Below are 16,217 nucleotides of genomic sequence, written 5' to 3'. Positions count from 1 at the left end.
ATCACAGAAGGTAATTCACACATGTATTGCCTTCTTTGCATCACAGAAGGTAATTCACACATGTATTGCCTTCTTTGCATCACAGAAGGTAATTCACACATGTATTGCCTTCTCTGCATCAGCACGTCAGAAATGATGTGGAATCATACCTCCGAGAAGCCCACTGTCTTTGTTCTGCTCCACTGAGCCATTCCTTTGGTTGGACGCCGACAGCTTGGAAGTATTGATTGACTCTAATAGGGAGACAAATTCGAGGAAGTTGGATTCATTTGGTATTTGTCCTTCCTTAGCCTCCAGGTCAGATTTGGAAGTTGGTATTGTTTTTTCTTTATCGCTAATAATTTCTGCGGAACTTTTGCTCAAGAAGACATCTGTACCACTGTCCACGCTGAGAACCCGGGCGTGTCTCTTTTCATGGCTGGTTTTACAAGATGATGGGTCAAGGTTAGCCTGGCCTTCCTTTCCGCCCTCAGACTCAGGGGCCGCGTGAGGTGTGAATGGGGGGGTTGCTTCACAGCGGTCTCCTGTGGGGGAAGGACTGCCATCCTTTGTGGCATTTCCTCCTTCCCCAGATTCGTAGCCAGAACACTGATTGGATGATGCCTCCACCATCAATCTCTCGGGACTCCTGTCACCTCCACTGCCTTCGGGACACACGGCGCCTCCTGCCCCATCCTCAGAGAGCTCCAGTGTGATGACAGGAATTCTTATCTGCTCCGTGTTGGGAGGACTGGCCACCCCCGGGGCAGCCGGCTCAGCGTCAGACGTGAAGCCAGCTCTCTCAGTGCCAATCACCTTTAGGTGGAGCGAACTTTCCAAGTCTGTCATGGAGTTCGGAGTACTGCTCATGGTGATGACAATTTTAATGGGTTCATGCAGACTCAGTGGGTCTCCAGGTTGAGAAGTGTCAATGAGAGTGACAGCTACCTCGCTATCCGAGTAGTCCACTTCCTGCTTCAAGGGCGGGTCCGCCTGCCGGGAGGCATCCGGTGACGCACGTGCAGGTCTGGCGATTACAGTGTTGCACTGAGGGCAGCTACTGCTCAGGCTGTCTGGAGGGGACTCCCTTTGCCACCGGTCCCTTAAGGAGCCCGAGGCGTAATTCGCCGGTTCGGGACTCAGGACTGAATTCTCACTCCCCCAAGGCTGGAAAGAGACATCGGTTTCTAGTAAGTCGTACTGAGACAGAGACAGGTGTGGCAACTTCTTCGAGGCTTCTTTCTCCACTAAGCCGCCCTCGGACCTGTGGCGGAGCGGGGGCTGCCGCCTGCCTCCCCTCTCTTTCCCTTCGTCGCTGGCTGGACTTCCTGCCACAGCTGGTTTCCTGGGGATCGCTGGCGTGGTCGTGGTTTCCGGCGCGCACACTTTACTTCCTGTTCTGACACCAGGTGAGGTAGATAACACAGGTGCTACAGGTTGGTCTTCTGAGAGAATGACACCTGAAATAAACCACAGGCACTTTCTTAGCTCCCGAAACGGGTGAGTGCCGTCCCGGGGTGAGACCTCGTAATGCAAAGCGAGAAAAGCAGCCCTAGCAACCGGTGTGGTTGGATGCTTATTTTTGTTCTTTTATTTTTGTAATATAATTTATTGTCAAGTTAGCTCACATACAGCGTATAGAGTGCACTCTTGGCTTTGGGAGTAGATTCCCATGATTCATCGCTTATGTACAACACCCAGCGTCATCCCAACAAGTGCCCTCCTCAATGCCCAACACCCGTTTTCCCCTCCCTTGCTCCCCCCATCAACCTCCATTTGTTCTCTGTATTTAAGAGTCTCATGGTCTGCCTCTCTCTCTGTTTGAAACTATTTTTTCCCCTTCTCTTCTCCCTTGGTCTTCTGTTAAGTTTCTCAAATTCCACATATGAGTGAAAACATATCTGTCTTTTGCTGACTGACTTACTTCACTTAGCATAATACCCTCCAGTTCCATCCACGTTGCTGCAAATGGCCAGATTTCATTCTTTCCCATTGCCAAGTAGTATTCCATTATGTACATAAACCACATCTTCTTTATCCATTCATCAGTTAATGGACACTTAAGCTCTTTCCATAATTTGGCTATTGTTGAAAGCGCTGCTATAAACATAGGGGAACGTGTGCCCCTATGAATCAGCATTCCTGTATCCTTTGGATAAATTCCTAATAGTGCTATTGCTGGATGCTTATTTTTAAAATATCACCTCCACTCTGAAATTGTTTTTAAAATCTCGGTATTTAAACATAATAATTCAGACTTTTAGATTTTGCTGTTTTGTGACCTTGGGAGGCACACTGATATGTTTTAAGCAACATGTTTGGGACTTATTGTCAGGAAGGTCCTGGCTCTGCTACTTACTAGCTATGTTACCTTGGGCAAGGTACTTGGGCAAGGTACTTAATCCTTAATCCGTTACCTTGAGCAAGGTACTTAATCCTTCTAAACCAAGATCCTCAGGATGCCTAGGTAGCTCAGTTGGTTGAGCATCCGATTTCAACTCAGGTCACAATCTCCCGGTTTGTGGGTTCGGGCCCCGCGTCGGGCTCTGTGCTGACAGCTCAGAGCCTGCAGCCTGCTTTGGATTCTGTGTCTCCCTCTCTCTGTGTCCCTCCCCCACACTCTCAAAAATAAACAAACATTAAAAAACATTTTTTTAAACCAAGATCTTCAACTGTGGCTCTGTTCTCACTTGGGAGCAGATAAATCTTTGCGGTGGGGGCTGTCCTCTGCATTGTGAGATGTTTAGCAACATCCCTGGCCTGTGCCTACTTGATGTCAGGAGCAACTGTGCCCTCAATCATGACAATGGAAAATGCCCCCAGACACTGTCAAACATTCCCTGGGGAGGACAGCCCCAGGGAGAAACACTGCTCTCGTCTTCAACCTCTTACCTGTAAAATGGGAATAATTATACCAAACTCTTAAGGCCGCCATGAGGATCTAGAAGGATAGATGCAGAAAACAGTAGGCCAAGGGCTTGGCACTGGGCTTGTTAGCACCTTGGTCTGAGGACAATGATAACCTCACACTTCTGATGTGATTCATAAATTTTCAAAACATTTCTTTTTTTAAAAATTTTTTTTAAACATTTGTTTATTTTTGAGACAGAGAGAGACCGAGGATGAGCAGGAGAGGATCAGAGAGAGAGGGAGACACAGAATCCGAAACAGGCTCCAGGCTCTGAGCTGTCAGCCCAGAGCCCGACGCGGGGTTCGAACTCACGGACCGCGAGATCATGACCTGAGCCGAAGTCAGACGCTTAACTGACTGAGCCACCCAGGCGCCCCAAAACATTTCTAAATTGTATCTGCAATACTTACGATGGTGACTGAGTGAGCTCTATCCTCCCAGCTTCCTATATCTGTTAATGACCCTACCATTCCCTAAGCCTCTTAAGCTTGAAACCCTCGGGTAATACTTTGGTTTCTCTTTCTTGCCCAGCCTTATGGTCATTCAATCAATACCTCAGTTTTCCTTCACTTCTATCATGAAGAGTGTTCTCTAGGGGCTCAAGGGGTCTATTGCGAGGGTCTGCAAAGCCACAGGAAAGCCAGGATAAGCAACTTGTCATTTACTTAAATATTAGAGGAAAAAAAATAAATACAACTCTTGAGGTAATATAAAATATTACCTTATTATGTAAACAAATGAGCATATGATGAAAAAGAATGAAACATTTTAAGATATAACATGATTTTTTTAATCCTTGCCATAGGCTGATTCAGCCTATGACCCTCTGGAGCAGGTGGAATATACACCCCCTCCCCTCCCTCCAAGGACACTCTGGTAGAAAGAATTGAGTCACTACACTGTTGTAGTCAGAAGACTTTCTTTGACTCTAGTACAAACTCTGGGCCTATCTCTCCCATCTGGACTGTTCTTTCTCCTCGCCCACTGGGGACCCCATTCAAGGCTTTTTTCATAACCTCCTCCAACATGTAACTTTCCATGATCACCTAAACCAGAAATAAGCTCTCTTCTGAAATCCTTAAGCAATTAATGTCTGTAGGACTAAACTTTATTTACCATACACTTTTTAAACTGTAGCTCTTTTTAAATGTACATTTAAATTACCTTCCTAACTGGGCTGCATGGTGTTCTAGAAAAATAACCACAATTTATGCTCACTGAATCCTCCAAAGAAACCAACCTATTATCTTATCCACACTCATGAATGTTGGTTGATGATGATAGTGAAAATTATTTGAGTTTGTAGCAACGCTATGCAGGTTTTCCTATTCTACAGAGTAGATGCCTTGTCATGGAAATAGAAGAACGGAAGTGTCTAGAAACATGTCCAAGTTCGCCACACTACTGACAGATCTACGACTAGAGCCCAGATCCCCTGAGTCCTGACCTGATGCTCTTCTACTCCCTCACATGGCCTCTCTATCTGTATGTATGGCTCCTTTACTTTGCCATTCAGATCTAAACTTGAATGTGGTCTCATCAGAGACGCTTTCCATGACTGCACAATATCAAGTGCACAGTTGAAAATGAATAAAAATATTGCAGGAGGAATCCAAACCACCAGGCAGGGCCTGAGGAACGGGGTCTTGGGTTGGGTCTATAAAAAACATTCATAAAGCATCTTTGTTTCATTACTTCCCACACCACACAATTGTGACCGCACAGATTTGTATGCCCACAGGACCATTTCCTGACGTACCAGACGAGAGGAAAGAGCACCCTAGGTTTTAAAGCAAATAAGGATTTAGTGCAAAGGCCCTGTGATGGGAACTTGCTTGGCATGTTTGAGGAAGAGAAAGAAAGTCCATGAAGCTGGAGCAGAAAAGCAAAGGGAGCATGAGAAGAAGAGAGATCCACAAGGCTGGCAGGGTCCAAAATATAAGCCAAAGTGTGGCACGTGGATTTTATGCTGAGAATAATGTGAATCCAGCAGAAGTTTTTCAAGGGGCACATGATCTGAACGAGGATTTTAAAAATAACCCTGCATGCTGCGTGAGGGATAGACTGTGGAGGTACGATAAAATTGGAAGAGAGACCAGGGAAGAGGCTGCTGCAGCTGATGAATGACAGTGTTTTGGACTAGGGCAGTAGTGGTGGACACGGAGAGAAAGAGATAAATTTGAAATATGTTTTGGAGTCGAACTGACAGGACTTGCTGATGGACTGAAGCTAACGGTAGTGGGGGAAAGAGAAACCAAGGAAAACTCCTTGACTTTAAAGCTTTGATAACAGGACTGATGGTGGGGCTGTTTACTGATAAGGACAAAACCAGAGGAGATACAGATTTAGAGACATCCACTGAGAGATCTGGTGGTGATCCATTTAATATGACTATTAGACACCTGATCCGGGAGGAAAATAGGTGTAGGCAACTGGATGCCTGGGACAGAAGTCCAGATTGAGGTCAAAATTGGAGAAACAGATTTACTCACCATCATTTCACAGATGGTATTTAAAGCTAGATGTGAGATCGCCAAGGAAGACCTGGTATCTAGAGAAGAGAAAGGGGCCCAAGACCAAGGGTACTCCAGCCCTTACATGTCAAACAACAGAGGAGGATAAATCAAAGGACATTGAGAAGGAAGTCAGTCAGGAAAGTGTGCTATCATGAAAGCCAAGGGAAGAAAGTTGGTAACTACAACTTATTGTACATAAATGAATAAAGCCATACCATGGCCTATAAATGGGTCTTTGGGAACACATCAGCACGTCATACCTCAGTGCCTGCTTAATCCTGAGTAAAAATGACAATAATAAATTTCCTACCTGGAAAACTAAGAAAAATAGTTGGCCTAAAATGACTCTACCAAGATATTGCTGAGCAATGAAATCTAACCCAGTACAGTCATTTGTTTTCTATCCTTGACACTTTAACTATAAAAAACATACTATATTACTAAATACACACACACACACACACACACACACATCAAGAAAGATACTATGGCAAAGCTATATGATCATGTCAAGACATACAGAAAAAGCATTTGACAAAAATCCAGTACCCTCTCATGATAAAAAATATTCAACAAACTGAAATTAGAAGAGAATTTCCTCAACCTGACACAGGCTATTTATGAAACACCCAAATCTAACATCATATAAAAAGGTGAAAGACTGAATGCTTTCCCCATATGATCAGAAACAAAGAAATGATATCTACTCTCATAACATCCAATAAACATTGTACTGGAAATTGCAGACAGAGCAATTAGTCAATAAAAAAAAAAAAAAGGCAACCAGATTAGAAAAGGAAAAGCAAAGGATCTCTATTCACAGATGATATCATTCTATTTATAGAAGATCCTAAGGAATCCACTAAATAACTATTACAACTAATAAACATTTAGGAAGTTTGTACAATATGAAATCAATGTGCAAAAATCAATTCTATTTCCATACACTACCAATAAACAAGGTAAAATTAAATAAGAATACAATCCCAGTTATAAGAGTATTTAAAAAATAAAATACTTAGGAATAAATTTAACAAGGGTACCAGACTTATACACTGAAGACCTACAAAACATTGTTAAAAGAATTCGAAGAAGAACTAAATAAATGGAAAGACATCCCAAGTTCATGGACTGGAAAATGCAATATTGTTAAGATGGCAATTCTTCCCCAATTTATCCACAGATTTAATAAAATCCTTATCAATATCCCAGATATATTGTTTACAGAAATTGATAGGTCACATGGCAATGTAGAAGACCCAGGATAGCCAAAATAAGTTAGAGGACTCACAGTTCCCAGTTTCAAAACTTGTTACACAGCTACTACAATCAAGATGGTCTGATAATGGCATAATGATAGATATATATACCAAAAGAATAGAACTGAAAGTCCAACATAAACTTTTACATGTATGGTCAACTGATTTTCAGCACGGTGCCAACACAAGTTAATGGGGAGCAAACAGTCTGTTCAATAAATGATCCTAGGACAACAAAAAACATGTGCAAAAGAATTAAGTTGGACCCCTACCTCACATCATACACAAAAATTGATTCAAAACAGATCACAGACCTGATTATAAGAGCTAAAACCGTAAAACTCTTAGAATAAAACAGGAATAAATCTTCATGAACTTGGATTCAGCAATGGTTTCTTATACGTGACACAAAAAGCCCAAGCAACAACAATAATAACAACAAAACAGTAAAGTAGACTTCATAAAAATTAAAAACTTCAGCATTTTAAAGGACCCCAGTAACAAAGGGACAAGACAACCGACAGACTGGGAGAAAATATTTGCAACTATATCTGATCAGGGACTCATATCTAAAATTTATAAAGGGGGCGTCTGGGTGGCTTAGCCGGTTAAGCGTCCGACTTCAGCTCAGGTCATGATCTCGCAGTTTGTGAGTTTGAGCCCCATGTCGGGCTCTGTGCTGATAGCTCGGAGCCTGGAGCCTCCTGCAGATTCTGTGTCTTCTCCTCTCTCTGCCCCTCCTATGCTCATACTCTATCTCTCTCTGTCTCTCAATAATAAATAAATGTTAAAAAAGTTAAAAATAAAATAAAATATATAAAGAATTCTTACAACTTACCATAGAAAGACAATCTGAATAAAAACTGGACAAATAGGGGACACCTGGGTGGCTCAGTCGGTTAAGCATCCGACTCTTGGTTTCGGCACAGGTCATGATCTAACGGTTTGTGAGTTTGAGCCCCGCATCAGGCTCTGTGCTGACAGCATGGAGCCTGCTTGGGATTCTCTCTCTCTCTCTCTCTCTCTCTCTCTCTTTCTCAAAAATAAATGAATAAACATTTTAAAAGTTTTTAAAAACTGGGCAAAGGACTTGAATAGACATTTCTCTAAAGATAATGATGGTGACAACATCAATATCATTAGGCATTAGAAAAATAACTAATTTCATGTAAATCAAAGCCAAAGTGAGACACCATTCATACTCACTAGAATGGCTATAATCAAACATACAGACAATCACAAGTGTCAGGAAAGACATGGAGAAATTGTGACCTTCATGTATTGATGGTGGGAATGTAAACTGATACACCTGCTTTCTAAAACAATCTGGTAGATCCTCAAATGATGAAACAGAGTAACTACGTGACCCGGCAATGCCACTCTTAGGTACATATCCAAGAAAATGAAAACACATGTCCACACAAAAACTGGCCCAATGAATGTTCACTGAAGCATTATTTATAACAGCCCAAAAGGGGAAAGAACACAAAGTCCATCAACTGATGAATGATAAACAAAATGCGGTACAGCCACTGAATGGAATATTACTTGGCAATAAAAAGAAATGAAGCAATGATACAAAGCTACAACATAGATAAACCCTGGAAACGTTATGCTAAGTGAAAGGAGCCAGTCACAAGAGACCACGCTGTATGAAATGTCCAGAATGGGCAAATTCATAGAGACAGAAAGAAGATTAGTGGTGGCCTGAGCCTGGAGAACGTGGGGTGATTGAGGAGTGTGGCTAAGCGTGGTTTCACTTCAAGGTAAGGAAAATATTCTAAAATTGATTATGATGACGGATATGCAATTCTGTGAATATACTAAAAGCCATTAAATTGTATACTTAGAATGAGTGGATTGCATGGCATCTGAATTATATCTCAATAGACCTGTTAAAAAAATAAACAACACTACCGTGCCTTTTAACAACAAAAAGAATTGAATACTAGGATAGTGTATTATGAGATTGGTCTAGAAAAAAAAAATTGCTTTAGTGCAGTGTTGTTGAAAACACATTGGATTTAGCAGTCAGGTGTGGATCTAAACATAACCTGTACGTTTTACTTGTTATGACTCAGAATTTCATTCATCATGCATGCAAAGTCTCTACTGCAATTCCTACTACCAGGAAGGAAGGAAGGAAGGAAGGAAGGAAGGAAGGAAGGAAGGAAGGAATTGTTTCAATTAGAATGGTGAGGTTAAAAAGGGCCAGAACAAATACTGAAAATATAAAGTAATGGCATTAATAGCAACAGTAAGCTTGATCTGGAATAAGTAGCCTAAAATGACAAAAATGTGTGTGTGTGTGTGTGTGTGTGTGTGTGTGTGTGTGTGTAAATGGACATAAAATAACACAAATAACACTGTCATGAAACTTTGTAACTAAAATATTTGAAACCTAAGTTAACACTCACTTCTTTTCGGTAGTAGTAACATAGTAAAAAGAATTCAAAAAATCCCTTACATATTCTCATGGAATTTAGCTGAGTGATGAAAAAATAAACTTAATTTCAGGTTTTCAGACCCAAGTGCTAATTTCAGCTGTTTTACCGAAGATAAAATTTTATGCTACTTTCAAAACTTAAATAGGGCATAAATTTCTCTTTGTAGTAGCACTCCAAAAAAATAGAATTGCAGAGAAAGGAAGTAGTTAATTCGGGCCTCCAAAAGCTCTTTTCTGAGTTTTCTGAAAACAATCAAAAGATAAGAAAATGAAATCTTTGTAAAAAAGTGAAACAGGTCTGGGGGCTTAAAAGAAAATTCCCAGAAACAAAATTCGTAACTTGAAGGAAATGCAGTCCCTGGAACACTCTATAATTTCCTCTGTCATTTTTCAATGGAATTACTACAATAAAAAGCTTGAAAATCAATGATGAACTGATCCTGTTTTCTATCTGCTGTTCTGAGCCACATGAAATAAACGCAGACTGGAGAAAGCACAATGACATACGATCGATGAAATATTACAATTTAGATGCAGAAATGATGCACAAATTCTCATGAGAAATAATGAAAAGTAAGAGTGAGAGAAATGAAGTTGAACTAGAACTACGCCTTCTTAGGTACAGTTCTTACTTTGAATTAATTCACTGGCATTCTGTTTTACAAGAATTCTTTTTCACTTCCCTGAAGCTAATGCTGTGATGAAATATTAAATGGCGGTAATGAACACTCTACCTTTGAGATCTTCCACTGTTTCCTGTGCCGGCAACTCCTAGACAAACAGAAGAACAAAAAAAAATCAATCCATGACTCAGCTTGGTGCCCATCTCTGGGCAGTCAGCGGACCCCTGAAGCAGCCGTTACTGTCTTCCCAAATGGCACGTGGGGAAGAGACTACACAGTGTCTGCTCTGCTTCAGCGTCTAATAAAATGGAGAGCAGAAACGAATACGAAATCTAGGTAAGTGTAGACGCCCAAGCAAGACCACTGTACTGTGATAAAAGGGCATTTGATAATTAAGAAAGTGAAAAGGAGAGAGAGAAAGGGGCTACGGTATGCTACCCACGAATACAGCCCAATAAAGTTAGTCTGGAACGAAGGGGATTTAGTGACTGCCCAAGAGACAGGCGTGATTCAATGTGGACATGTGGGGTAGTGTAGTTGATTCCAGGGGAGGACACTGCAAATATGGTGATTCAGATGAATCACAGACAGGAGCAGAGGAGAAGGAGGTCAAGGTCTGCCGACAGGTTCTTCTGGCCAGAGTGGCAGGCCCGGCAGGTGGGGCGGCCGGCAGAGGAGGCCAATGTTGTGCTTCCAGCATGAGACTGGATGTTTATCTCGGGCTCCAAGGGCCCCCCAGGGGTCATTTCCACACCCTGAGATGCGGTCAGCCACAGCGTGGGGGCAGTACTGACTGTATTGTATTGAACTGTATTGAACGTGCAATACCCCTGCACGTTCCCGTCCAGGCAGGATCAACACTACACAACAAGAACAGTGTGAAACAGAAAAACACACACTGACCAGTGGCCCAGATGAGTGCTGAGAGTTTATGCTCTGCCCTCTGGAGCTGCAGCGGAGGGGAGGCGTGGAGAGGTTCTGGTGAGGCTCTTCCCTTTTGCCATTGTTAATCTGCCTGGTGCTGCTAACCCATGTGAGAAACACAAGAGCAGTGATGTTATCAAACAGAACTATGACTGGGTAGCAGTCCCCAAACACGTCCCTTTCCTAGATCCCATTGTGTAATCGTCATTGTGTACAAATTTTGTTTTTATTTTGTTTTTATTTTTTTTTTCAATATATGAAGTTTATTGTCAAATTGGTTTCCATACAACACCCAGTGCTCATCCCAAAAGGTGCCCTCCTCAATACCCATCACCCACCCTCCCCTCCCTCCCACCCCCCATCAACCCTCAGTTTGTTCTCAGTTTTTAACAGTCTCTTATGCTTTGGCTCTCTCCCACTCTAACCTCTTTTTTTTTTTTTCCTTCCCCTCCCCCATGGGTTTCTGTTAAGTTTCTCAGGATCCACATAAGAGTGAAACCATATGGTATCTGTCTTTCTCTGTATGGCTTATTTCACTTAGCATCACACTCTCCAGTTCCATCCACGTTGCTACAAAAGGCCATATTTCATTCCTTCTCATTGCCACGTAGTATTCCAGTGTGTATATAAACCACAATTTCTTTATCCATTCATCAGTTGATGGACATTTAGGCTCTTTCCATAATTTGGCTATTGTTGAGAGTGCTGCTATAAACATTGGGGTACACGTGCCCCTATGCATCAGTACTCCTGTATCCCTTGGGTAAATTCCTAGCAGTGCTATTGCTGGGTCCTAGGGTAGGTCTATTTTTAATTTTCTGAGGAACCTCCACACTGCTTTCCAGAGTGGCTGCACCAATTTGCATCCCCACCAACAGTGCAAGAGGGTTCCCGTTTCTCCACATCCTCTCCAGCATCTATAGTCTCCTGATTTGTTCATTTTGGCCACTCTGACTGGCGTGAGGTGATATCTGAGTGTGGTTTTGATTTGTATTTCCCTGATAAGGAGCGACGTTGAACATCTTTTCATGTGCCTGTTGGCCATCCGGATGTCTTCTTTAGAGAAGTGTCTATTCATGTTTTCTGCCCATTTCTTCACTGGGTTATTTGTTTTTTCGGGTGTGGAGTTTGGTGAGCTCTTTATAGATTTTGGCAACAAAACTAAAAGGCAACCAACGGAATGGGAAAAGATATTTGCAAATGACATATCGGACAAAGGGCTAGTGTCCAAAATCTATAAAGAGCTCACCAAACTCCACACCCGAAAAACAAATAACCCAGTGAAGAAATGGGCAGAAAACATGAATAGACACTTCTCAAATTTTGTTTTTAAGGGAGAATAATAAATATTACTTTAAAATAAGACATGCTCGGGGCTCCTGGGTGGCTCAGTCGGTTAAGCGTCTGACTCGGCTCAGGTCATGATCTCGAGGTTTGTGGGTTCGAGCCCCACGTCAGGCTCTGTGCTGACAGCTCGGAGCCTGGAGCCCTCTTCGGATTCTGGGTCTCCCCCTCTCTCTGCCCCTCCCCTGCTCATGCCCTGTCTCTCTCTGTCTCTCAAAAGTAAATAAACGTTAAAAAATATTTAGAAAAAAAATAAGACATGCTCTCCTAAGGAACTATCAGAAATATGGGCGAGAAAAGTGACAATGACACTTAAGAATCATTTTTAATATTTCAGTTTCATGCAACGTATGACTTCTATATTAATAAACACCAGTGTTCTTTTTGAAAATACTCTGGCATGCACTAAGCATTTAAATGATGAGATAAAAATGCTGAAGTGAAATACTTTGCTCTGTTAAGCCTAATGCAAATGAACTGTGGAGCATGGTATAAGGTCATGTTAATAGTTAAATCGTCTTGATTATCAGTATCAATTTTAGGCTTAAGTGTATGGTTCAATAGAAGAAAAATGTACAGATTTGTGTCTGCCTATACTGGTGTATTTTCACAAATAGCTAATAAATGGAAAACATTTTCACCAATGGTGAAACATTTAAATTATGAACTGCCACATCAACAGAAATGTTACCTTTGATTTTTGTGATTAGTCACGTGTTCCTTGTTGGCCTCTTTGTCTTTACTTGGATTTTCTTTCTTTTTGGAGGGCCTCTGCTGAATTACTTCTCCTTTATCAAACATGAGGTGTAGGCGATAGCTGACCAATTTGATGATTGTGAAGAATATAGTCACTGAACTGCAGTAAAAAAATACAGTGATGGCATTTGGAGGAAAAGCCTAAAGAAGAGAAGAGAAAGAGAAAATGTATCCGTTTGGAGGATTATCTTTTGTTTTAAATCTGAAAGCATTGTGGGACTACTTATGAAACATAAACTGGGCAAGATTTCAAATTTTATTAGTTTTACAACTGTTCCTGGTTGCAATACCTGAGGAAAAAGAGCTGCTATCTGTTTATCTTAAAAAATTTTGTTTTTCGGGGTGCCTGGGTGGCGCAGTTGGTTAAGCGTCCGACTTCAGCCAGGTCACGATCTCGCGGTCCGTGAGTCTGTGGGTCCGTGGGTCTGGGCTGATGCCTCGGAGCCTGGAGCCTGTTTCCGATTCTGTGTCTCCCTCTCTCTCTGCCCCTCCCCCATTCATTCTCTGTCTCTCTCTGTCCCAAAAATAAATAAAAAACGTTGAAAAAAAAAATTAAAAAAAAAATTTTGTTTTTCTTGTTTCTCAGGTGCTCATAATCCTGGCACTAATGACCAACATTTCATCTGCAGGCAGGAATCCCACAGAACAGAAGGTGTGTTACAGTGAGACTTTCCATGCTCTATTAGCTAGTTGTTTTCCATAGCCTGATCTGACTGACCTTCCTACGCATCTGCGTGTAGCAAAGGCCGGAGAAAGGCCTTTGAGATGCTGTTTCCTTCAACAAGACACAGAAAGCCTTGTTGAGAACAGAAGAAAGAAGGAAGGAGAAAGATTAATGTCATGGCCCCTTCCTTCCTTCCCTGCTCTCTTGTTGGGTTAACACCATCAGGCCATGGATTTCCCTAGCGGTGTGATGCAGGCAAGGAGCTACAAAAGGGTAAAAGGGGTATTTACATCAGTGTGAAAGGATCTGGGCATGGAGTTCATGGTGAAGGTCAGTTCAATTCTGTCCAATCCCCTCAAGAAACAGAAGGAATCACTGGGATCCATGCAATTGTCCCACCCTGGAGGATCCCCCACATACCTTTCTAGTTCTCTCCCAGGACCATGGACGACTGCAGGTTCTCTAGTCCTTGCCAAACTACGTTCTTATCTTTGGAGATTGAAATAGATCCTAGAGTGTCTCAAGACGCTACCAAGGACAGCCTCAAGAAACAGCAAGACCCTTTCATCAATGCACCTTGCTGAAGGATCTCAAGAAATCCAGTGATGAGTATAGTCTCTCCTTTGACCTGGAACTGGCTGAGCCTGTAGACAACATGGCCCATCCCAAGTCTGCTCCCAAGCAGCCCCTGAATAACCCCCCATGGTCCCATAATAGTCCATCATCTAGGTAAGACCATTTCAAAACAGCATAGCCAACAAAAAGAATAAAGGAAGAGGAAAACTATCACCAACAAGGAAAGCTAAAGTGAAGAATTTTCACCATCACTGACTTGCTTTTACTCCATGGGAAAAAAAGTCCACAAATAAATATAAATTAATAAATAAGTGAATTAAAGATTAAGTAAAACAAGTATAGATGATAGATAGATAGATAGATAGATAGATAAGGGAGACAGGGAAAGTCAGGTTCCCCACCTGGAAGCAGATAGGTTTCACATTTACACATATACCTCCTGATGAGAAACTGTATGAACCTCAAGCAACATAGAAGTTTAAAAACAGAGAAAGAGTGATAGGGGCCACTAATGGTCCCCAGCACTTTTTCGTAACATGTCTCTGTATTTCAGGTCTAAAAAATTTAGGCAGAAGCTAGACAGTGAGTTTAAAGAAACTGATAAAGGAAGAATAAAACCCAGCAAATGTCCTGAGAATAGATTAGCATACTATCATACACAAATTATATTCAAAAGTTGTTTAAATTATAATGTAACTTGGGCTTCATAGTACTCTGATTAGTAAGGGGCCACAGAAAGAATTCGTGCTAAGTACCCCATGTGGTCTCCTGCATTTCCCAGCCTCCCTTGCAGTCAGGCTAGAGCCATGTGACTACTTTGGACCACTGGACTATGACGAGAAGTGGCAGGTGTCACTTCTAAGCCTAGACAATTTTGAGCTAGGTGCCTCCCTCATCTCCCTCTTCTCTTTAGTAGGCAATCTCAGAGACCGTGTTTTCTAGATGATCCATGTGCAAGACAGCAGATCTTCCTTCTGCTTGGATACCTGGGTGACTCTGGAACAAGGCCCTAACAGACCCGAGACAGACATGTACTACAAGTGAGAAATAACCCTGTGATTCATTAGACCACTGAGATTAGGGGTTCTGCCTGCTGTGGCAGCTAACACTAGGAACCTAATACTGGGGGTTCCATTTCCACCAGAAAGCTTCCATTCAAATTATATTAGAAATAAATGGGGGGAGGGGGAACATCAGGCATTGAGAAGAGAATGCTTAGCAAAGGTGAGAGAGAAAAGATTACATATGGATATTGGAGAAAATTCATTTGGAAAAAAGTGACTTGCCACAATAAGAAGAGGTATTACTTTTTAGTTTACCTTCATAAATATGGACTATATAGCATTGGCTTGGCAGTGTTGAAGTTAAGAGAAGGCAAGAAATTACAATGAGGTTTAGCATGTAGTTTGCAACCCAGGTGAGAAAAGGCCCTTGTCTCGTCCTCTATGAAGGACCACCGACACTTAGTCACATCCCCAAAAAGCCCATAGACGCCACCAGGCCATAGTGAAAGACAGATATTTTACTGAAAATTTCCAGGGAGAGAGAAAAGGTTTTACAATATGCTACAGATGGCACATTCTTCCTCCCAAAATACCCTGCTCTCCTTTAAAATCTCTTCCTTCAGTAGACCCTGCAAACAGAACCCAGAATCCTCCCAAATATCCCCTTTTTAATGCCATATAATCAAGCTCTGCGGGGGCTCCTCCAATTCTACACTTCCAGAGACGTCACTGAAAATCACTTTCAAGGCCATTTTACTGCTGACATCATTGTGCTCAATCCCCAAAAGACCCCCAGCTCCTAGGTAGGATTTTCTGTCCCTACACGTAAGAACGCAAGGAGAGAAGGAGGGCTTAGGAAGAGATGTGTCATGGATGATCAGTTTTAATTGGCTTTTAATTTATATCAGACTTCCCCCACCTCCCTCCATATTAGGTATATTCAGATTTTGAATAATTTTTTTCCTTGTTTCCATGAACTTATCATTTTAACACATTCTAATTACCAATAGGAGGCAACGCTTTTTCAAAATTATACCCCTGGCCAAAGAAAAGCTGTATGTGGTTCTCTGACACATTATTAAGATAACTAGAGGTATAAGAACTCATTTGACCAAACTTTTTCTGACATAATTTCATGAAAAACAACATGCTGTTACCAGCTAAGCAATTACAAGTGTAGTCATTCGCACGGCTCACAAAACTGGATTTCTTGGA

General features: G+C 41.8%; 1 protein-coding gene across 1 annotated transcript in view; it reads right to left on the bottom strand.

Annotated features, from left to right (window-relative positions):
• LOC125933102 (pecanex-like protein 2) overlaps positions 1–16,217 on the bottom strand; it is a 98,740-nt gene that overhangs the window by 58,134 nt on the left and 24,389 nt on the right. The window contains exons 2-5 of the mRNA XM_049645982.1: positions 12,694–12,899; positions 10,638–10,758; positions 9,846–9,882; positions 150–1,439 (exon numbers count right to left, since the gene is read on the bottom strand). Of these exons, the coding sequence (XP_049501939.1) occupies positions 150–1,439; positions 9,846–9,882; positions 10,638–10,758; positions 12,694–12,899 (1,654 nt within the window). The remainder of the gene's footprint in view (positions 1–149; positions 1,440–9,845; positions 9,883–10,637; positions 10,759–12,693; positions 12,900–16,217) is intronic.

The sequence above is a fragment of the Panthera uncia genome, chromosome D2, assembly GCF_023721935.1.
Source record: "Panthera uncia isolate 11264 chromosome D2, Puncia_PCG_1.0, whole genome shotgun sequence".
NCBI lineage: Eukaryota > Metazoa > Chordata > Mammalia > Carnivora > Felidae > Panthera > Panthera uncia.
The sequence above is the reverse complement of the archived record's forward strand: the minus strand, read 5'-3'. Positions and strand labels throughout refer to the sequence as shown.